A 23,054-nucleotide genomic window follows, 5' to 3' on the forward strand; every position below is an offset into this window, starting at 1 on the left:
GAAAAAAAAACTGTTTCCTGTTTCTTTTAGACGCTTCAGCGAAATGTGAGGTTTCATTTAACATATTTTCTGTTGTTAACGCTAACATTATATTATATTTTAGAGAACAGACATCTCAGAAGATGGCTCATTTGACAAGCAACTCTGCTGACAAAGAGAGGTAAGTGATCTTCTGAGAGGTAAAACAGCTTAGTCCGCACTAAGCAAACGTGTACAATCATTAACAGTCCAGCTAACGCTAGCTAGCTAGCTAACTTAATTTGATATATATATATATATATATAAAAAATATTTCAATTAAGTACAATCTGGATGAATACAAATAGAAAAAATAAGCGAGAAGGTTTGTATAGTGTGCAGTCTGATGGTTGGTATTGGCGTTACAGATGGCACAGAAATGACTCCTAGCCCATAGAGTCCCGCATTAGTTTTAGATTGCACATTTACAGTTAGTGATGCTTGCATTTGACAGTATGATATGGGCAAAAAAGCATTTGACAGAGTTGAATGGATTTACCTGTTTGCAGTACTATCTAGGTTGGAGTGTGGTAATAAACCTTTTTGATCTATGGACCAAAAGCTGTTTCTCACAAATAACGTAATTTCTAAGCCATTTGGGAGGCTAAGCCTATGTTTTGCAGCAGACACTAAGGCTGCCCATCAACTGTGTTATTGTTTGAACTATCCCAGAGCCTTTGGTAATACCATATGCAGCCCAGGCAAATTTTACTTGTTTTATAAAGGGAGATTGGATAGTTTCGTACACAGATGGTATTCTTGTTATTTTTTGCTTCGAAATGCTGTACCTCTGTGCAGTAATTGGATAAATATATTTGGGTAATTTTTAAATTCTAAGGTAAATGAGCATAAATTGAAATGGAGACTACATCTAAAATTTGAACTCCATGAATGAATGTCATGATTTAAACATACTGTTTCTTTTCAATTTGTTATCTTTGATCTAATCACAATTCTTCACAACTTGTAGGTTCTTGTGTATATACCCAGCTTACATCAACAGTAAAAAGACATTAGCAGAGGGCCGAAGAATACCAACTGAGAAGGTGAGTGCTTTCCACAAATACTAATAAACCCTACTACAATGAAATATGTGTCCTAAGCATTTCTGCCTGCCACAATGGTGCCTTTAAAAAAAAAAAAATTGCCCTTTGACTCTTTCAGTAAGGTAAGGACTTCACACTTTGAAACAGTTAAAACCTATATCTACTTAGAGTAGATAGAATGGAGAGAGCCCCACCTCCAACATAACAAAAGCAGTGTGGGTTAAAAAAATAAATAAGTCATACGAAGAAGCTTAAAAAAATTGACTTCGGTGCACTTGGTGTTTTAAAGCAAAAATGAACAGTTGGCACCTTTTATGCACAATTGTTTAGGGTGTTTTTGCACCATTGTGCGTATTCTGAATCAACTGTAATTCATGTAGCCTTTCAGTTTTATTTTTGAGTTCACGATTGTCACCACTCATTCTTATTATTGCAATTTTACTTCTTTGTTTAGAGTGTGGAAAACCCTTCCTGTGCTGAAATCAGAGATGTTCTAACTGCTGCTGGAATGAATGTCTATGTTGAGGTACTGTTGTGTGTTGTAGGCTTCAACACTTAATTAACATTCAAGTTCCTGAATTGGACTTAGTATTCTTTGAAATGTGTATACCACAGAGAGTCGTTTGAATTTTAAAAATTGAGCAGTCACAAAAGTCTTGAAAATGAAGCAGTAAAATGAACAAATTAATTGCTCACTAACCTGTGTTCTCAAATATAAGAACCATGAAAGGTCTGAACGCTATCATCCACCAGAGGGCAGTGTAGAGTCCGCCCGTTATGAGCTGGTCAGAGATTCCGATCTGTTTGGTCCATGAAGTAATACTGTAATACTGTGGTCAGATGTGTTCACATGTAGTGCTTTTCTCCAACTGCCACTGCCCGTTTTAAGTGAAATCCTACAAGGACCGGATGCAAGCTGCACAGAAGGCAGACGCCTCTAAAAATCTCTGCATCTGTCTGCTTTTTTGGCAGAGTGGAGTGCTTTTGAGAAGATTACATTCCTTTGTAAGACAGTTGTAAGAACTATAACATGGTGTTTCGAATCATCAATAGGCAGGTAGCTGACTGTTCGCCATGGATAAATGTGGCAAAAAGAATTATAGCATCTAGCTGGTATATTTAGATACAAAGCAGAATGGAGTGGTCCGTTGTCATTGTTAGTGTGTGTTATGTGAGCCATGTGGGGGTTTTTTTTGTTTGTTTGTTTTTTTGTTTTTTGCACATTTACACAAAGAGAAATAATGTATTCTACTCAAGAAAAGTGCCACATGGGCCACCTATGTCTGTTGTTTAATATTTTTTGGAATATTCCCTTTGAATCCAAACTCTTACAAGTTTTACCTGAATTTCCTATCCCTAGCATTCCAGCCAAGTGTGCTTCCCATAATCTAGTGGATCAATGTAAAATGGCGACCTAGGTCTGCTTTTAAATTTGCATTGCTGTCCAGAACAAGATGTATCCACGGGAATGGAACAGAGACGGACAGTTCAGAGGAAGAGTGCGAGTTCAAGTCAAAAAAGAGGATGGAAGCTTGTGTCAAGACAAGTTTACCTGTAGTAAGTATTTTTGTATTTTTTGTATTGCTCCATCACATTAGATTACTGCCTCGTATTAGAATCAGAATATTTATTTGGAAGTTACCAGAGGTTCGAGGAATTTATCTTGTACATGTGAAACATTGAATCTTTGATCTAAGATCAGTTAGATGATGCCAGTTTTTCCCAAATGTCACTCTGAAATATTGTCACTGCAAAGTCATCTTTAACCATTAGAGGGTTTGTTAATTAAATTATCATTGGACTGCTGTACATGATTCTCATAGTTTGTTTTGGGATTATACAACCTATGTGATATTTTCTGCTTACTGCTTTTATCTTTATTGGATGGTATGATTTTTCTTTTTTCCCTAAAAATGTTGCACAGACTATAACTATATACTTTTCCTCAGTTGCTGTCAACAAGCTTCAGTCTAAAAATCCATAAAAAGGAATAACTTTAGTTGCTTACTCGATATCTTCAAATAGTTCTCAATCCACCCACCTGTCCTGTTTCTATTCTGGTATTCTGGTCAAATTCAGAGCTGGGGTTTTTCAGTTTCAGTAGACAATATACTTAACTAGAGATGAAATCCTTTCACTGTTTGTTCAAGTAGACCACTACAGCAGTGGAGTGCTTTGATTATCAAAATCTGTATAGCAAAGTTTAGGTCTACAAAATGTCAAGTTACAAATTGCTGTGCCGTTATCCTGATTGTAAAAAAGAACAACAGTTTCCATTCTCCACATGATGCTTCATGCCCCAGTTCATGAAACGCTGATTCATGCTGTTCACGGCAATGTTTCTTGCTTTTGTAGAAAAAGACATTATGTTTTACGTGGCCGAGATGATTCCCAAGTTGAAGACGAGAACACAGAAAAGTGGAGGTGGTGACTCAGGAGCACAGCCAGGAGAAGGAGGGAAGAAAGGGAAGAAGAAGAAGAAATGATTGCTTTCCCTCATTCCATTACATCGCTCGCGAAGCTTTTGTATGTATATCGCTCATGTCTGGTCAATGCAAAAACAGGAGGTGAACGTTTTGCCAGAGTTTACTCTGTTTATATTAATATTGTGACTGTTTATCAAACATATAATAAAGTCAGAAACAAGAGGACACATTTTCAGGCCTTTCTGCTGTGACTTTCCTTTAGGACATTAATATTAACATTATTTTTCCAGAATATTTGGGCTGAGAAATCTGGGTTTTTGTTACCATAGAACATGCTTTGTTGTGACTATTTAAAAGAGAATTTTTACAATATGTTCAACAACACAGAATACTGGAATATTTAATCCATGTTTAATTATACTTTTTTTTTTTAATAAATGAAATGCATAGAAATCATTGAGTAACCTTGAATTATTACTAAAAGCAATTTAGTAATTTAAGTGAATCACCTTGGGAGAGTTGTTGAAGCTTATCTTAATAGCTGTGATTTCACACTGAGTTGTTTTAATTCATAATAAATGTTTGTCTTTCATAAGAATAATAATAATGAGTAATAATGGTGATACCATGTAGCCTATGGTTCTTAATGAACATGCAAATGATAGAACAGAACTCACAACTGCCAATAGGGTAAAAGTAAACAAGCATACTTGTTGTGCAGAAAGCAGGTTTAACAAACCTTAAATTAACCTCCAAATCTGAGATTAACTAATTTGACACAGAAATTTTTGATATTCTATTTTAATATAGATTTTGTAATCCAAGGGCAATTTACTTTAATGTTAACAGTAAAGAAGATGTAAATGTTTTATGCATAATTTGAAATGATTTTTTTTTTTTTTTAACTCATGACTACTTAATTTCTGCAGGAGTCAAAATGATGTTTCATAATAACAAAGTCAGGATCATTACAGACCTACTGGAAATTGGTAGGAAGATTAAATATTCACATTACATAAAAGATTTGAAAACCTTTTCCTGTCCTGTTCAGTAAAACCTGCTGCATTTTTCAAACATGGGTTTGAGCATTTTTTGGGAAGTAATTTTATGTCTACCACGCATGTGAATCTTATTCTGGGTCATTGTCTTACCAATTAATTTGTAAAATGACCCAAGAATTAGCAAAAAATGCTGCTACTACTATTATAACAGTAAATGTTATTACTCTTATCACTCATTTGTATTATTATGAAAGACAAACATTTAGGGTGTCTGTAGTACCAAACGAGCCACAGTAAAGTCTCCTGCCTTCTCAAGGTGACCCTGAGTCCACTCTGACACTGGAACCCAGCCTGGCCTATGTGTCTGTCTCAATCCTGGCTCTAGTCCTTCAGTGGGTGAGACTGTAGCAGGGTCAAGATGGTGTCAAAAGAGACAGCAGCCACGGGTATCCTCGAACTCTAAAAAGGAAACCATCTGTCTTAATCACACGGGAGGGAACGTGATTCTATGACAATGACGTAATGACACATGCATGGCACGCAGTTGCTGTAGCCTGTAATGCATTACCACATAGCCAATTATTAGACAATTATTTTTTAGTCTATTGATGTCTATTATTATTTAGAATAATAACTATTATTAACTAAAAGCAAGCATATTGTGAAATAAAGCCTTGAATGTTGATTGCCTGGACATTAATAATATGGAAAGTTTTCTGTTCACATATGTAGCAGTTATAGGAATGTGGGTCTATGCAGATTAAAAGAACAAACGCAGCTACATGTGGGGGAGATGTGGAGATGAAAGGTACTGTGGGAATGAATCTGAGTGTTTAGGTGCCACAACATTTGAACGACCTGTCGCCCATGACGGGGAAACAAATCTCTGGAATGGCAGTTAAAGCGTAAACCTATGGGATCTGGTCACGGTGCACCAGGCACCCAGCCCGAGGGGGACACACACTCCCCGCACCTGCTGTCTTGCACCTGTGCCTTGTTCGCTTCTTTTCTTTCTCCCTCTGATTTAAGCGCACGGGAACGCGCGATCAGTGCTCCCGTGTTACTGACACCCCGTGCGTGTCTACTGCCAGCTACCGCTGTGCTTCCTAAACCGCGAGCTTTACTGCCAGCGCTTATTGCTTTTTTTGTTGTTGTTTGTTGCACCGCGCTGGGTCTTGGCTGAGCTGGGGGTCTTTTCCGTTCTTTGTGGAGAAGCAAGAATAAAGAAATTCTGTTTACGCACCTCCCTTGCCGCTGTCGCTGATCTAAGACAACGGGCTGAAGTGTCAGGGTGTAGCTCAGCCATATGTAGAGTTCACTATATTATGGTCATAAGTCATATGGGTTTTACAGTAACAAGTGAATTGTGTACATCCCTTTGACTCTGACTGTCAATTTTGTCAAAAGTATGTATCTCAAGGCTGATTGCACCTTACATAGATTTGAAATTATTACATATCTTTGAAATAATTTAATATATGTGAAATATTTTAGTGTATGTAACATTTGTTCTAAAGTGGTTAGATCACAAAAAATCATAAACAATTATTTTAGAACTTAAGGCTTTAATAAAGCTTGTTCAGCAATAGGCGCATGGATACAATCCTTATATTTATGTTCATGGATTGTTAATGGTAGCCGACGTCTCTTATAGTTCAGTGTATGAATAGACTATTTACAGGCGAGATTTTTGTATGCTGTTAGGCTAGTTTAGCAGCTAAGTATAACAGACAAATGTATGACAGAAGTCTAGTTAAATTTGCAGCTGTCAGCTGTTCTGAGGTCAGATGAGAACCAGACGTGTTGTCGCTGCTACACTCCACCATTCGAAAAGCGAATATCAAAATAATAATAATTATTTTTTTTTTTTAAATATGCTAGGTATCTTACACACACAATGAATTTATATTGGTGAGTGCATATGTACCATACTGAACAGACTAGACACTAGACTATTTACAGATATACAGAGAGTACACAGACTAGGGAATTCACTAGACAAATAAAATAAGATAAAATAAAACAGACACATTTTACAACAAATGTGTAAAAGTGCAGAGGTATAAAAAGAATATGGAGTAGGTAAATGTGAGCAAAGTCTGGAGAGATACAGTGTTATATCTATTATATACAGTTATGCAGTGTTATATACTGTAAAAGCATATTACTGCATGAAATGAGCATTTATAATTAGATGTAGTTCTATCTGTGACATTACGATACTGATACTGATATATTTGAGTAGTGCAAACTAATGGAGTTGTGTGCTAAATTAAGGGGGATACTGTGGTACCCAGGAACTCGAGTGATGCCTCAGTCAAAACCAGAGCTGTTGAGGTGAAGCGGGCAGCAGGCGGCCTGTCTAGAACCATCTCCACTTTCTTTAGAGTGTAGCACGATATGATCCTGTACTAGGACCCCAGTGGTTTGATTTCCTCTCTGTTAGGCAGATTAGTCATATCTTCAAATTTTAGGATCTTCACAGATGGGTCATTGGTGGGGCAGTTGTTAGCATAAAGACAAGATAAGGGGCAAGAGTACACAGATTTTAGGTACACCAGAGTACAGATTCATGGGTTTTCCCAACTGCACCTGCTGTCTCCTGTCTGTCAGGAAATCTGTGGTCATCTGACAGATGGGCTCTTGCACAGACAGCTGGGCAAATTTGACCTGCAAAGGGTCTGGGAAGCTGAGCTGAATTCTTCCATGGGTACCCATACTATTGTGATGCATTAGGATGAAATAAGACAAGTTGTCTGTGTCATCTACAGACCTGCTGGCTCTGTACGCAAACTGCAGGAGATCTATAGCAAGGGGATAGCCATCAGGTAAGATAGTAAGAGGTGTTAAAGAGCTTCATAATTACCGAGGGTCAGGGTAGCTGAAGTAATTTAGACTTGTAATCATAATTGGAATTGGGATGATAAGAGAATTTGAAACATGGGAATGGAGCGGGGTCTAAAGATCTACTGAAGATGTCTGTGAAGACAGAAGTGCTTTAGGGTAGATCATGAGACTAGATCAGACGCTGGAACTTTACTCACCATCTGCCCTTTGGATAGCTTGTGGAGATCATGTTTGATAATAGGAAGATGGAGGACTGGCAAAAGGAAGGGATGCAGGAGGAAGGTTAGGATGTCAGAACTGTACTGTTTCCACATTCAGTTCATAATCTGAGATATGTGGAGGAAAACCGGAAACTACAGAGGTCCACACCTTGGTGTCCTCAAGCTAGTTAAGTCCCTGGCTGCCATATTTTGGACTCTCCTACATGCTAAACACACACACACACACACACACACACACACACACACACACACACACACACACACACACACACACACACACACACACATTTAAGAAGATCCTATAGTTAATGTGACCCTGCCAAATAACCAACTTTAGCATTTAGCATTTAGTAGCATTTAAACAACTAGATTGCAGGTGACAGTGTAAATAAATAATTTAAAAAAACCTCAGCTGTACTAAATTATCTTAAACTTTATTCTATTGCTATTTTATACATCCTAACTGCACAGTGGTGTTGCCATATAAGGTACATTAAGACTACATAAGTCATTCTGGGATTCTTGACTTTTGGAACTTTATGTAATTATTGCAAATTTTGAAAACATAACAAATGGTCTTATTGTCAATTTTCTCAGAAAAAAAAACCCTGACAGAAGTAACCTCAATGAGAAATCATTATGAAGTGAAATATCCTTTGAACTGTATAATGCAGACATACAGTATCTGTTTGGAGTGTTAAACATTGTGACATGTCTGACATGAATTGGGCATTTGGATCGTATCTGTCCTTCACACCACCTGTTTGTTGCAGTGGACTACTTACAAAAGGATGTGGGACAAGTTTTATTAAAGTTACTTTCCCTTGTTGGTTAAACGGTGATGAAAAATTGCTGTATACATCTAAACAGACCAACCTAAACTACCTAAACAGACAGTTGCATGAACGACTGAAAAAGACCTATAAGATTAGAATCTTTGGCAAAGGTCATTCTTGATCAGTTTTTTCTGTTGATTTCATGGCTTGTCCATCATTGAAGTTCTTGAGATGTTTTGTTCGAAACTCAAGTCTCTCGAGCCATTCATCACAGAGCCTAGAAAAACACAAGTTTACCTCATGGTAAAGTGCTTTTATATGGTAATGTTACCATAAGAAGTGGCATACGTTTAGCCTATCAGTATAAATATGCAAAGCTAATAACATAATGCCATCAATAATCTATGCAATCCACAATGCCATCAATAACCAGTTGAACCAGTTATAAAAAATCTCTAGGTAATTACTGCATTGTCCACTAATAGTCACTATCTTTCTTACTGAAGTTTTAATAACCTTCTGATATCTGTAGGGAACATGCTGGTATTAAAAGAAGCCAAAAGTGAATTACCAAACAATTTTTTACCAGCTATTACACACACTATTACACACAGTAAAAAGTTACTGTAAACTAGCTTTTTTAACCATTTCACATAACAAATAAAAGCAGAAAACAGTCTCTTTCTTACTTTGTCAGAGCACTATTCTTCATCCTTTGTTCCTCATTCTCTGCAGTCATGGTGTGATTTAAAATTCTTTTCTCCCAGAATGTTTTAATGAACAATTTGTCATAAATGAGTGCTGCATTCATTTCCTATGTGAGCAGAACAAAGTGTGAATTATATGTAATTCAGAATATACTTATCATCCAGTTTATGTATTTTAAAAGGGACTTTTCTGAAACACTGGGGATGAGCAGAAAAGAAGCCAAAAATGGAACCAAATAAAAATAAATCACTAATGAATTTTGAAGTATAAATATCGAAACATGCATTTATACGTATTGTACAGTTTGCTAGGTCCAGCAACATAAAACAAAGCATCACACCATGATAATCTTACGCTCTAATGGAGCTCCACATATTAGTCACAAAATTATGCTGCTGGTTTAATACCTGCAAATTTTCAAAAAGAGTAATATTGAGACTAACCTAATGGAAAGTGGTAGTCTTTCTCTGGCATTCAGGTCCCAGATGTCTCTAATGTACCTCTTAAATGGAAGATTGCCTTCTAAGTGCTCTCTCCCCAGAGTAGTTTATTTAAAAACCAGCTACGCAGGGGATCTCTGTAACGTTTGAGATGTGCTTGGAAGCAGCAGTGGAATCGTGCCACAATTCCCTCTGTGCACCATGCTGCATCCAGTGACATTAATATTAGTGGAAACCCATAACAATCTTGTAGTAGTCAACAGGTGCCACAAAGTCCTGGTAGGCGCCGTCTACCAAGTTCGCTCCCCAGCACGCAGCCTGTACTATATCAGGGTAATGGCTTTGCAAGCACCGCAGGGTGTTACAGAAGATCATCAGCATTGACTTTTAATGTCATTTAACAGGCATACATCATGTCCAAAGAAGCTGGCAAGACAAATGAGAGTATGGAAGTAGCAATGCAACGCTGGCTGCCCTGGATCTTATTACTGAGACAAAAAAGATATCAGTATCGAGTTCTTAACTGTGGCCTCAGGTTCATAATCTAGACACCCTTGGACCAATATATGCTACTCAGGTTATGCATTAGCTTTATATATATATATATATATATATATATATATATATATATATATATATATATATATATATATATATATATATATATATATATATTTTTTTTTTTTTTTTTTTTTTTAATTATTATTATTTTTTTTATTTATTTTATTTTTTTCCAAGGTGCAAAAAGTTGCATATCTTGAAAAAGTAACACTAAAAATGTTAATGTAAAATGCCCTTTAAACCAATAAAAAAATTATATAAATGGAGTCAATAATCTCCATGTGTTCTCTTAATAAAAAATAATAATAATGACAACAAAATTGTGCTTTCATTAAAACCTAAGCAAAGTCAGTAACATTAGGCTACAGAAATGCAATGATTAAGGCTATTTCTGTACAAGTACGTCAGCTGGGGCATTGTCTGGAAGCATGTTTGTCAGTGATCTAAATTATATTAGCACCAGCTCAACTCCATGTTGCACTGGAGACAGCCAGTAGGATTCTGGAAAATATGCAGAGATGCAAATCTGATGGCACATGCTTGGCATTTTGTTTCTTTAGAGCATGATAGATACTAAGCTCAGGGTCTTAACCATAGGTCAAGTGAGATTAACACAATCTATTTCTGCTCCTAGAGTTGTAGTTTAAAAGGATGCATTTATGTTATCAGGTGTACAAGTACTAATTAAAACATATGACACTACTGAGGATATCCGGGAGCCTTTTTTAGGCCTTAGCTAGGTTTGTCAGTCTAGGACTTGCATGAGTTTTCCATGTAATTATACAAAGACATTACAGTGGACTGGTGATAATATATATGTACTTTACAAATTAGTAATATATAATATATGTATAAGTAGTATACTGTATGTGATGCAGTATGTCATTGAATGAAAACGTCATTCCTATGTGTACTCTTGAAATATGTTCATTTTATTTATTGTAAACTCACTAAGCATGTAATAGCTTTAAATATAAGACTTCATTTTTCACGAATCCGTAAATTGTTTTTGAGCGAAGGAGAAGATTATGCATAAAAGGGGAGGAGGTATTTTTGTTGGGGGGAAAGGGAGTCAATTTAATTGAGCCCCAACTCATAATCTTCCATTAATTTTGTGAGGGTTAGACACTGTGGTAGGTGGATTAAATCTCTGCTCACAGAATAAGTCCTCCCAAGACCACCTTACTGTGGATACTACCAATAAAATCAGTCTGGACTTTAGCAGACTCTGCTTTTTTTATGTTAACTTTATTTGCAGGTTTTACACACTTATGTTTGTGTGGAATCGAATGACACTTTCCTAGAGGTGAAGACTGCAGTAAGTACTCTGTACTTTTGTGTGTGTGTGTGTGTGTGTGTGTGTGTGTCACTTTCATAACTCAGGAAGCGTGCATGCTAGCTGCCCCTGCCTCTTAATTAATTTCTACAGATAAAGGCATGCATTAACCTTTACTTCTTTGAGACAGTCTGAGTGTGAATGCATTAGTGCAGGAAAGGGGTAAGATGGAGGCTGCTGGAGCAGTACCAGTGCACACTGAACTAAAGCTATTTATTGAATCTAAATTATTTCTAAATGTAAAAAGGCTAAACTTGAATGTAATGGATTCAAAGTACATTTTTTGACCTTGTAAATGCCCTCAAGTAAGAGAGTACAAAGTACCCTCTTTTAAAACATGTAGTTCTCGTATGTTTGTGTCTGTCATCACAGTAAAGTACCAGTGACCCAGTACTGTCTCTTGCCTCTACATTTCAACACTAGCAAAACACAACACAGAATTACATTGAGTAGGCAGAGCAGTTGGGCTAAAATATCAATGTCTTGGATTTGTCAAAGTGATCAGAGTGAAGTCTGCTGGCCTCAGCTGGTAGCTCTGATGCTCACGTGACCCCTGTAGGCACTTTGAACAGTGAACAGGTCAGCATGGGCCCTCTGACCAGTCTGTAGCTACACAGCCCCATACGCAGCAAGCGGTGGTGCACTGTGTTCTGACACCTTTTTATCAAAGCCAGTGTGAGCCTTTTTCAGCAATCTGTGCTATAGTGGCTCTTCAGTGGGATTAAACCAGATGGGCCAGCCTTTGACACCCATCACTCCAGCCTGCACACCTTCCTTTGACCACTGTTGGCAGGCATTAACCACTACGTACAAAGAACACCCCACAAGACGTGGCATGTTGGAGATGCTCTGAGCCAGTCGTCTAGCTATCGGACACGATTGTGTCAAAGTTGAACGGATCCTTATGCGTTCCTATGATGGATGTTTTTACCATTGACCGGTACTGAAAGCACTTAACATTTTGCATCAGCATTGGGTAGACTGCTGTGTGTGCAAGACCATGGTGGTGTGCCTGAATACTTGCCAACGCAGTGAGGAAAACTTCCTCTTCTATTCCCTTCTGCTTTTCACTTCTATACCTTGTAAATTTTGCAGACTGTAAGTTTGGAGATATTTGATTCAAAGCTGTACCTTCATACTTGTGCATGCACGCTTTCTGTTGGATTATGGGCAATTTTTTTCAGCAAGGCTACGAAAGCAAACATTTTTGACGGTGAAAGTAACAGTGAAAGGCAGCTCGTACATGTGTATGGCACAGGCGTCAACATCGGACTCTGAAGTTTACTGAGAAAGGTCCATCACTGTGTTATGCTATTTTCTTTGAGGACCAAAGCAACAACTTGATCTTGGTAATCAAAAACTTACAGGCACACGAACCACAGCCCATTCTCTCGGATACCATGAGAAAGCTGCTCTCAAAGCTTGAGAGCAAACACAGGGCTTATGTGCTTTGTAATCGCTAAAAACTCGGCAAAACCCTTGTTTTGCTCGTCGTCCTTCTTAATGAAAACAGTAGGTAAAGCCAACGATGTCCACTGGGTGGCAATGTTGTAAAAGATAATACGAAAGCTGAAAAAGGAAAAAAAAGAAAAAAGAAAAAGAAAAAAAAAGAAGTGTATTGACATAACGTGGCATATGAACAGAAATATTCACATATGTTGACATAGACTACAAGTGGCACTGAAAGTGAAGTAAAAAAACAACCCCTTAACAACGATATTTTTGTTGAATGGCAGAAACGCGACATTAAAATGCATGTCTGTGTTATCCTGAAAAAATTCAAAGAAAGCACTGAAAGATAGCTACAGCTATCTAAATGCTTAGCTAGCTAGAAACGTTACATTTTATTCTGACAAACGTATAGTGAGCAGCCTGTTGAAGGAGCGGAGGAGCTGCGCAGAGAGCTGTCAAGCTGTTTTACCCGACACACCATACGTGAGCTGGCGGCTCTACAAATGTGTGGATATTATGCTCACGTTCGAAATGTAATTGCGTATTCTTCAAACACGTGTGTGTGTGTGTGTGTGTGTCTTTGAAGAATAAACAATTAAATTTCGAATATGAGTATAATATTCACACACAAAACATAAAATTAGCTTCAATGCTCCCCTACTTATAGAACTATTATATACCAGTCACAAGGCTGATTACCAAGCAACGTGGAAAGAAAGGGAAAAATATTCAGGAAATTCCAATTCAGGTACGGCTAGAGGATAAATGTTGCTAATTAAATTTTTAAAGGAAACAGGTAAAGTGGATTAATGTTTCTTTGAAAATATCGCTAAATATTATCACCAAGGGGCTTGAAGAGAGAACATTTCTGAGATTGTACACTCGTGACTCTGACTATACCCCAAATAAGATGGAAGGGAAATATAAGGGATGGACTAACCAGAGCCTCTCTGCATACTGTACTTTTTGAATCCCGGGACACCACGGGAGAGATTGAAAAAAGATTATATGGTTTAAATAATAATGATTTTTACATTTTTCTACAAGTAAAACATCATATTAATAGTTCTATGAAAGAAAAATCAAGAGGCATTTGAGAACAGATTAAGTTATAAGTGCATATAGATTCTGGGCTTAAGTTCATCTCTTGCATTTATAGGGGACTTCAAGAGATTAATGCAGAAAGTACCATCTGTTTAAAACAAACATGGGATAGGGAAACCAACAGTTATATCCCAGCAGAAGACTGGACAGAATATTCTGAATTTCAATGGGGGGATTTCAAGTTCAGATTGTTGGAGAGTGTTCGGTTGGATTGTATCAGTAGATAATTGTTTAGAAATCTCACCCAATTGATGGACGAATTGTGGTTCTCAGGAAGTCAAACATTACCCTGACACAGTAGATGGTAATGGTAATAGGGATGGAGCCAGGGACAGGTGCATGAAGGACAGGACCATACAGAGAAGCAGGAAGTAGGGAGGGAAACCAGCCAGTCCTCCTTTTGCTGGTGAGTTAAGGTTGGGCAAGTCCAGTAGGAGGCGCTCACTGTCGACTTCGGTAGTGCCGGTGCTTCTGGCTTCTTGGCAGACAAGCTGGGGCACAGGGCAGATGATGCACCAGATGAAGGACTCTGTGGTCGTGCCACTAGGTGAGGAAGCGCCCTTCATCGACTTGGGCACTGATGCCGGAGCCATTTTGGTGGATACCTTGGGAAACACACAGGCTCTAGAGTGGCATGCATTGGATGCAGCCTTAGGCGCTCGGGACTCATTGCTGCTGGAGTCCCCCAACTGTCTCCGACCCGAAACGGACACGTGGATGGACACAGGAACAGGCACAGAAATGGGCACAGGGACAGACAACACAACAGGAACCAAAACCAAACCAGGAACAGGGGAAGACAAAAACAAAAGAGCAGAAAACACAGGAGACACAGACGGGGAACCCGAGAAACAGACGGGGAACCCGAGACACAGACGGGGTGGGACGGGCGGTGACCTCAGGTGGCGGCGGCAACAGGAGGGGGATCCAGAGGTGCGGCTGCGGCTGGCGGCGGTTCTGGTAAGTCTGCAGTAGTGGTCGACTGATTTGGGTCTTTTAAGGGCCAGCGCCGATGCCCATATTTACAGAGCAAGCCGAACAATGGCCGATAAGGCCGATATCACAATGACAATTTAATAAATAGTAATAATAAATGAGACGCAAAATTGCTGAACATAAATGAACAGTAATTTAACCATAAGTAGTTATTGCTTAGTTATTGTCTGCACTGTCCATTTGTACTCTGTCTGCAGTTCAACTAAATGGATGTCCACAGATAATAAAAAACAACAGAGTTATAGTATGAGAGTTATAGTACAGGGCTCCAACTTTTTCACCACCTTGTGCCTATTTTTGTATGCTTATTTTGATTTTCTGACAGATTTGGTTACAAACCAATTAATCAATTTAAGTAATCAAACAAATGAAAAAAAAAATCTTTATAATATCATCTAACAAGTGACTAGAGGTGACAGTAATGTGACAAAGTAAAGATTCTGTCCCTCATATAAATAAATATTAACACATATAGTTAATAATTAAGGTAATTATTCCAAGCTGGTGTACACGTAGTGGAAGACACACACACACACAAAGTACAGAAAGTGTATGTTAGATAGAAGCCCATAATGTTTGTTCCTCAAAATGTTGTTGGCACGTTGATAACATTAACGCTATCTTAATGCTAACACAATTAATGCTGTTGATGTAAGCCAACAAGTTAAGCCAAGCAGATTAATGGGTAGAGATGAGAACAATAGTTTGAGTCCTGTGAGCTACAGTTCCCAAATAATATTATTCACGTTTTCTCACTAAATGACTGGAATCAATCTAATTACACAGGCAGTAAAGATGGGAATTAAAGTTTTATCATTTTCTCTCAGGAAGTGTTACATCCAGCATTGGCATGCACTATTTCAGAGCTCCCACTGATGGCTGGCCGACATATTGGTGGACCACTAGTCGGAGGCAGCAGGTCCAGAGGCATGGCAATGGGAACAGGCCTTGTGCAAGGACTGGAAACAGTTACTCTGGCCACATCTTCCATGCCAGGAACAGGAACAGGTGGGGCGGCATCATCCACGCCGGGAACAGGAACAGGCTGGATGTCGTCCACAACGCCATGGAGAGGAACAGACTGGGTGGCTGGCGGGACAGTCACTGGGACAGGTGACTCTGGAGAAACAGAAACAGAACCCTCTCGGCTGCTCCCAAGGGTACGGGAAGCTTACAGAGGCAGCTGAGAGCTAACCGAGTGCCATGAAATGGGTTTTTGGTCCTTACCTTCCATCTATCCATGTCCTAAGCTACAGGTGCAGATTGTCTGTAGAGATCATCACAATGAATTGGGTGAGTGATGGCCTATGGACCGCTACTGTTTGTTCACCAACCTGATGGCGTGGGGGAAGAAGCTGTTACAGGACCGGTTGGTTCTGGATTTTATACTTCTGTAGTTCATGATGCTTGACATCTGCAAGAACAGACAATGCCCAGGCCCAGAGCTACTTTGATGGGCATGATTCTGTGACCTCTTGGGCCTTGAAATGTGGTGCTTTGAATGACTTAAAGAGTGAAACGGTCTGACGTATGCCCACGTTTAAAGCAACCTTGCTGGGCATGACTGTGTGACCTCTTGGGCCAGGAAGTCTGTTTCTAGTTTTATTTAAACGGTCAAACTGCGTGAAGTGTGCCTAGGCCCAGAGTTACTTTGCTGGGCATGACTGTGTGACCTCTTGGGCCTGCAGGTCTGGTGTTTCCATTATATAAAAGGCCAAATTGCCTGAAGTGTGCCCAGGCCCAGAGCTTCTGTCCTAGCTAGCTAAGCAAACTAATTTAACAATCATAAGCAGTACTTAAAGCTCGGCCTGCTCTTTTACCCTTCAACTTCACTTGCCGAATCTTCCCGTTCACACGTCCCAACTATAGTGATATAGCTGAGAATTTCTTAATAAAGTCAAGCAACCTGAAACGAGTACAAGTCTCGACAACATGCCTGCAGTAAAATCGGGCGAAACGTCTACCAAGGAGTCCAATCCTTACGCTGTTCGGCCGCACTGTGCCCTTCTGCAAAGAGCAAAGATGGTAAGGAAATCTCACAATTAATATCACAATATGTCATCAGCCTGGCAAATGTCACATCGGGGTCACCCCAACACCATCTCAGCCTGCAGATGGTTTGATTATAAATAATCTCATAATAATTTTATCTACAAATTCTGCAGGAGTACCTGGAGAAAGAGGACATCGAAAAGAAGCTTCTGAGCCGAACCAATGAGGAGCTGCCCTGTAAATAAAATATAAATATCTGTAAATATCTGTATAATATGTAAATAAAAGGAAGATGTGGTTATATAGTGTAGTCGTTTGGTTATAAATAATCTCATAATTTATCCACAAATTCTTATACATTTACATAGTAACATTCACTCATATACTCAAATTCCATATGATACATAGAAAACGTCCACCTCATCTATTTTATAGTTTTTTCCTGATCAATAATACAAAAAAAGCAAAAAAAAAAAAGAGAAAAAAAAGATGAACAGCACCCTCTAGCGATGAACCTCAATTATTTCAAGATAACTGTAAAACATGGCTAGGTTAAGTAGGCGTTAGAACAAAAAATGCTCAGATTAACTTGTGTCTCATGGCACGCAGCTGAGTTTAAAATTAAACACAATGAAATCAAATTAAATTGACCCAGCTGCAACAAGCTCAGCAACCACGTTTAATTTCACTGATTGGTCAGTTAGCCAGGCTATACAAAACAGGCTATTGTTAGAAATTGCTTCACATCTCACACTGCTTATAATTATAAGATAACGTAACCACGTTCGTAATAACGTAGTGAAATCTGCCAAAAATGGTGAGACTGAGCATAATAAATAAGACAATCTGAGCACTTAGTCCACATATTTCTAAATGAGAAGAAAAAGTTCTTCCAAACAATATAAAGCACACAATTCTATATGGGAAAACAGTTACATTTGTCATTAAGACAAGCACTACTTATTACACAAATGTCAATAACTGTCCTAATATTAATAGTTCAACAGTCTTCCTCTGTCTATTATACGCACTGTACACATGTTAAATATCTGCCTTGAAATTACAATGAAATGACTTCCGGGCGCACTGAAAATTGTTATATACACACAGACACCCCCATACCAACATAAGCATAGTGCAACTCTATGTTTACGCACCAGAGATTGAGTGGGCAAGTGCGTGTATATGCAAGTTTAAATTATTATACATAAATGTAAGTAGTAGGCTATTTATGTGAAAATGTTTCATATGTATGTACAAGTAGTGTTTCCCTGATTTCTCCCTAAATGGCCCCTCATAGTTCAGCAGTAATGAGGCTAGTTAGATTTTGCTCAGAATTAAGTACACTTTGGGATGTTGAGTCTCCGGTGAGCCGTATATGGTTAATCAATCCAGGTTGAGGTAGAGTCACTGCATTAATGATACATCTGTTTGCATTTCCAGTTGTTGCTATGGCAGCAATGAAATTAGGAAATTCAAAGAAAAACAACTCATCTACACTCTTGGAACTTTAGAACCCCATATGTCCTGTGGCCTGATGTCACACGTGAGGGGAATCCCATGAACACCTTTACAGATCAGTCTGTGGAAAGACACTGAAGAGGACAGAGGAAAAATGAGGCGTTTCTGGAGATGGTGTGCTGGACGCATCGAGGACGAATACACAGACACAAAGGATGTGGAGGGTAAATGTAAATATAAAGCCACTCACACCTGCGGTTGCTGGTGCTGCCACTCATACCTGTGGTTAAAATTCCTTTTTTGTCTTTAGCGCTGCATTGTCGCCTCTATCTCCCAATAATTCATACTCGAGGCTTTAGAAATCTAATTTTTTTGGGGGGTATATGCCATTTCCTGTTATTTGTGCAGAATACACACACTTTCACTTTGGAATCCACAATGGTTTATAAAGGAGGTCCCTGAATAACATCAATCTATTTCTACACTATATGGCTTTCTAATTTCATATGTCTGTCTGTCTTTCTGTTTGTCTGTGTGTGTGTGTGTGTGTGTGTGTGTGTGTGTGTGTGTGTGTGTGTGTGGTTCTGTGTCAGTAGTGGGGCCTGTGGCCCGATTAGAGTGTTTGCGGTGTGAGAAGGAGGAATTGGAGAACAGTTTGTTGGAGCAGCTGAAGGAGTTGAGGTTGCAGAAGCAGAAGGAGCTGCAGGTTCTTCAGGAGATGCTGAAACACAAGCAACAGGAGGAGACAGAGCTCCTGCAGAAACAGCAGGAGGAGGAGGAGCATAACAGGTCCATCAATAGTAAGTACTATGGAAATGCAATAATACTAACATAACTAATAAGGAATGTTAGCCTTTAGGCTCCAATAAAAGTGATACTAATATATGTATAGTACTATATATATTATATTTTATATACCCAGTAGTAATTGTGTAGTATATACAATCTGTGTTCTATATATATATATATATATATATATATATATATATATATATATATATATATATATATATATATATATATATATATATATATATATATATATATATATATATCCAGCAGTAATGATACTTGCTCTGGCAGATATGAAAATGGCCTGTGAACAGGAGAAGAACACTCTGGAGGAAGAACTTGAGAAGCTCAGACTGTCACTGCAGGTAGAGATCCCTTATAGTGTCAGTACACATCCACCAGTACCTCTACCTTTCACTTATAACGTCAGTACACATTCAGTACACATTCCCACCTTTCCATTGTACTGGCTGTAGTGATGATTCGTGTGTGTGTTATACCAGCCCATAGAGGAGGACATTATGAGTCTGAAAGTGGCGCTGGAGATGAAGAACCAGGAGATCAAAGATCAGCACGATCATCTGGTAAAACTATATACTCTGTATATATACTATATTCTCTGTATGTAGTACCTGGTTTAACACTATACCCTCAGCTTACTCTAGTCTGCAGATGTGAAGAAAGTAAACAGAATGTGTATCTGTGTATATGTGCGCACCTGTATGTGTGCCCCTGTGTGTGTGTGTGTGTGTGTGTGTGTGTGTGTGGGGAGAAGCATGTTCTGGTTCTCCTGCAGCAGAATGCAGCACTAATTACCAGGAAAGACCTGCATGTCACCAAGTCCAAGTCTCTACACCTCTGCACTGTTTCACTCACACATCAGCATGTGGTATGAGCAGGACTAAGACCTTTAAGGGAGACTCCTTTAAACCTTTAAGGGACTAACCCAGTACTTGTTTTCTTCATATCGCTGGGTTTGTCACCTTTCATCACAAGAATCTGTAGCACTCAATCTGGTAAAACAATGCACTCTCTATGTATACTATATACCCTGTACGTGTCAAGTTGAAATCAGCTCATAATCAAACTCATAAACATATATATCAACTTATGCTAGTGTATCTACAGATGTGAAGAAATTAAACAGTATCTGTATGTCTGTATGGGTGCCCGTGTGTGTGCGTGTGCATGTGTTTGCGCGTTGTCATCAGGCCCAGAAGAACGTGCTATTGGAGAAGCGTGTTCAGGTCTTCTAGTAACAGAATAGCACCAGACTGAGAGGATAGGCCTGCATCTCGCCAAGTCCAGGTCTCTACACCTATGCACTGTTTCACTAACACATCAGCATGTGGGATGAGCAGGACTAAGACCTGCAAGGGATTTAACCTTTAAGAGATAATCTGTTCAGAACATCCTAAAACATTTTAGGAAAGTTCTTAAGGGCTATGGTAGTGTTATTCAAATGAGTTAATGAAAGTTTGTAAGGGTTACATTAGGGTTGATCGAATGAGATCATTCCATATGACCTCTATACGGCTTCATATAAGAAGCGCTGTTAGCCTCACAGATGTACTATATCTGTAGCCTTTAACAGCAGGCTACGCTTCACACCACGTCTCTTCTGCCCTCAGGCGGTTGGCGGAGGAGATGCCTAACCTGCAAGAGTACCTGGAGAAAGAGGACATCGAAAAGAAGCTTCTGAGCCAAACCAATGAGGAGCTGCTCTGTAAGTAAAATATAAATATCTGTAAATATCTGTATAATATGTAAATAAAAGGAAGATGTGGTTGTATAGTGTAGTCGTTTGATTATAAATAATCTCATAATAATCTTATCCACAAATTCTTATACATTTACATAGTAACATTCACTCATGTACTCAAATTCCATATGATACATAGAAAACGTCCACTTCATCTATTTTATAGTTTTTTCCTGATCAATAATACAAAAAAGAAAAAAAAAAAAAAAGAAGATGAACAGCACCCTCTAGCGATGAACCTCAATTATTTCAAGATAACTGTAAAACATGGCAAGGTTAAATCGGCGTTAAAACAAAAAATGCTCAGATTAACTTGTGCCTTAAAATTAAACACAATGGAATCAAATTAAATTGACCCAGCTGCAACAGGCTCAGCAACCACATTTAATTTCACTGATTGGTCAGTTAGCCAGGCTATACAAAACAGTCTACTGTTAGAAATTCTGCACGTGCTTCGCTTAGCTTCACATCTCACACTGCTTATAATTATAAGATAACGTAACCACGTTCGTAACAACGTAGTGAAATCTGCCAAAAATGGTCAAAGGGTCAAACTGCGTGAAGTGTGCCCAGGCCCAGAGCTACTTTGCTGGGCATGACTGTGACCTCTTGGGCCTGGAAGTCTGGTTGTAGTATTATCTAAAGGTTCAAACTGCATGGTCTGCCCAGGCCCAGAGCTACTTTGATGGGCATGATTCTGTGACCTCTTGGGCCTTGAAATGTGGTGCTTTGAATGATTTAAAGAGTGAAACGGTCTGAAGTATGCCCACGTTTAAAGCAACCTTGCTGGGCATGACTACTTTGCTGGGCATGACTGTGTGACCTCTTGGGCCTGGAAGTCTGGTTGTAGTATTATCTAAAGGTTCAAACTGCATGGTCTGCCCAGGCCCAGAGCTACTTTGATGGGCATGATTCTGTGACCTCTTGGGCCTTGAAATGTGGTGCTTTGAATGATTTAAAGAGTGAAACGGTCTGAAGTATGCCCACGTTTAAAGCAACCTTGCTGGGCATGACTACTTTGCTGGGCATGACTGTGTGACCTCTTGGGCCTGGAGGTCTGGTGTTTCCATTATATAAAAGGTCAAATTGCCTGAAGTGTGCCGAGGCCCAGAGCTTCTGTCCTAGCTAGCTAAGCAAACTAATTTAACAATCATAAGCAGTACTTAAAGCTCGGCCTGCTCTTTTACCCTTCAACTTCACTTGCCCAATCTTCCCGTTCACACGTCCCAACTATAGTGATATAGCTGAGAATTTGTTAATAAAGTCAAGCAACCTGAAACGAGTACAAGTCTCGACAGCATGCCTGCAGTAAAATCGGGCGAAACGTCTACCAAGGAGTCCACTCCTTACGCAGTTCGGCCGCACTGTGCCCTCCTGCAAAGAGCAAAGATGGTAAGGAAATCTCACAATTAATATCGCGATATGTCATCAGCCTGGCAAATGTCACATCCGGGTCACCCCAACACCATCTCAGCCTGCAGATGGCGTAAGTTTACACGACGGATTCTTTTATTCTCTTCAAAGACAAAACTTAGGTCTGTACACCAAAAATATGGCTGATTAAAATGCACGTAAATTAAATTGAGTCAATAAAATGCATATGAATTGACGCTTTGACTGATAAGTAGTTTTATTTGACTCAAGTTTAATCAACTTATCTTTCAACTTTATCCATTTTTATTACTTGCCTTATTTATCGTTTATTTGAAGTTTGCGGGCATTTTGCCTCGAGAGGCGGAAGTAACGAAAATTGCTTGGGTTAAACCATTGATTAATTAATGAATGTTATTGGATAAACAAGGCAACTAAAACAGTTACTAATGTTAAGTGATAAGAGTCCGGTAACAAAAATGGCTTGAGTTAAACGTTAAATGACGTGACACAAAGTTACTCAAATTATTTAATTATATACCACTGTAGTTTTTAGTTTACATGCATTTGTTGTTTACACCCTCATAGAAACTCCCTTGGTCATGAATGATAAAACTTGATATTTGATTTTTTTAAATGTATCAAATCAAGACTGTTTTAATCCTTTCTTTTCCAGATAACTATCACTTACATTTTCAATTCACAAGCATTTTTTTCATGACCAGTTTAAATTTTCATGGATTT

General features: G+C 38.7%; 1 protein-coding gene across 1 annotated transcript; it reads left to right on the plus strand.

The window, feature by feature from the left end:
- The first annotated feature begins 2 nt into the window (after window positions 1–2).
- Window positions 3–3,943, plus strand: srp19 (signal recognition particle 19). Its single transcript, XM_035521792.2, has 5 exons — window positions 3–160; window positions 989–1,064; window positions 1,519–1,590; window positions 2,513–2,621; window positions 3,420–3,943. The coding sequence occupies exons 1-5, from the start codon at window positions 123–125 to the stop codon at window positions 3,548–3,550; spliced, it is 426 nt and encodes a 141-aa protein (XP_035377685.1). The 5' UTR covers window positions 3–122; the 3' UTR covers window positions 3,551–3,943.
- Window positions 3,944–23,054: the final 19,111 nt, after the last annotated feature.

Source organism: Electrophorus electricus, chromosome 25 (genome assembly GCF_041902795.1).
Source record: "Electrophorus electricus isolate QZ-2024a chromosome 25, ASM4190279v1, whole genome shotgun sequence".
Classification (NCBI taxonomy): Eukaryota; Metazoa; Chordata; class Actinopteri; order Gymnotiformes; family Gymnotidae; genus Electrophorus; species Electrophorus electricus.

Bases quoted from the DNA above. Each gene is read 5' to 3' on its own strand.
- srp19 (XM_035521792.2), top strand. From the start codon at position 123: ATGGCTCATTTGACAAGCAACTCTGCTGACAAAGAGAG. The intron at 161-988 runs GTAAGTGATCTT...CACAACTTGTAG, and splicing joins AACTCTGCTGACAAAGAGAG to GTTCTTGTGTATATACCCAG. The intron at 1,591-2,512 runs GTACTGTTGTGT...ATTGCTGTCCAG, and splicing joins GAATGAATGTCTATGTTGAG to AACAAGATGTATCCACGGGA.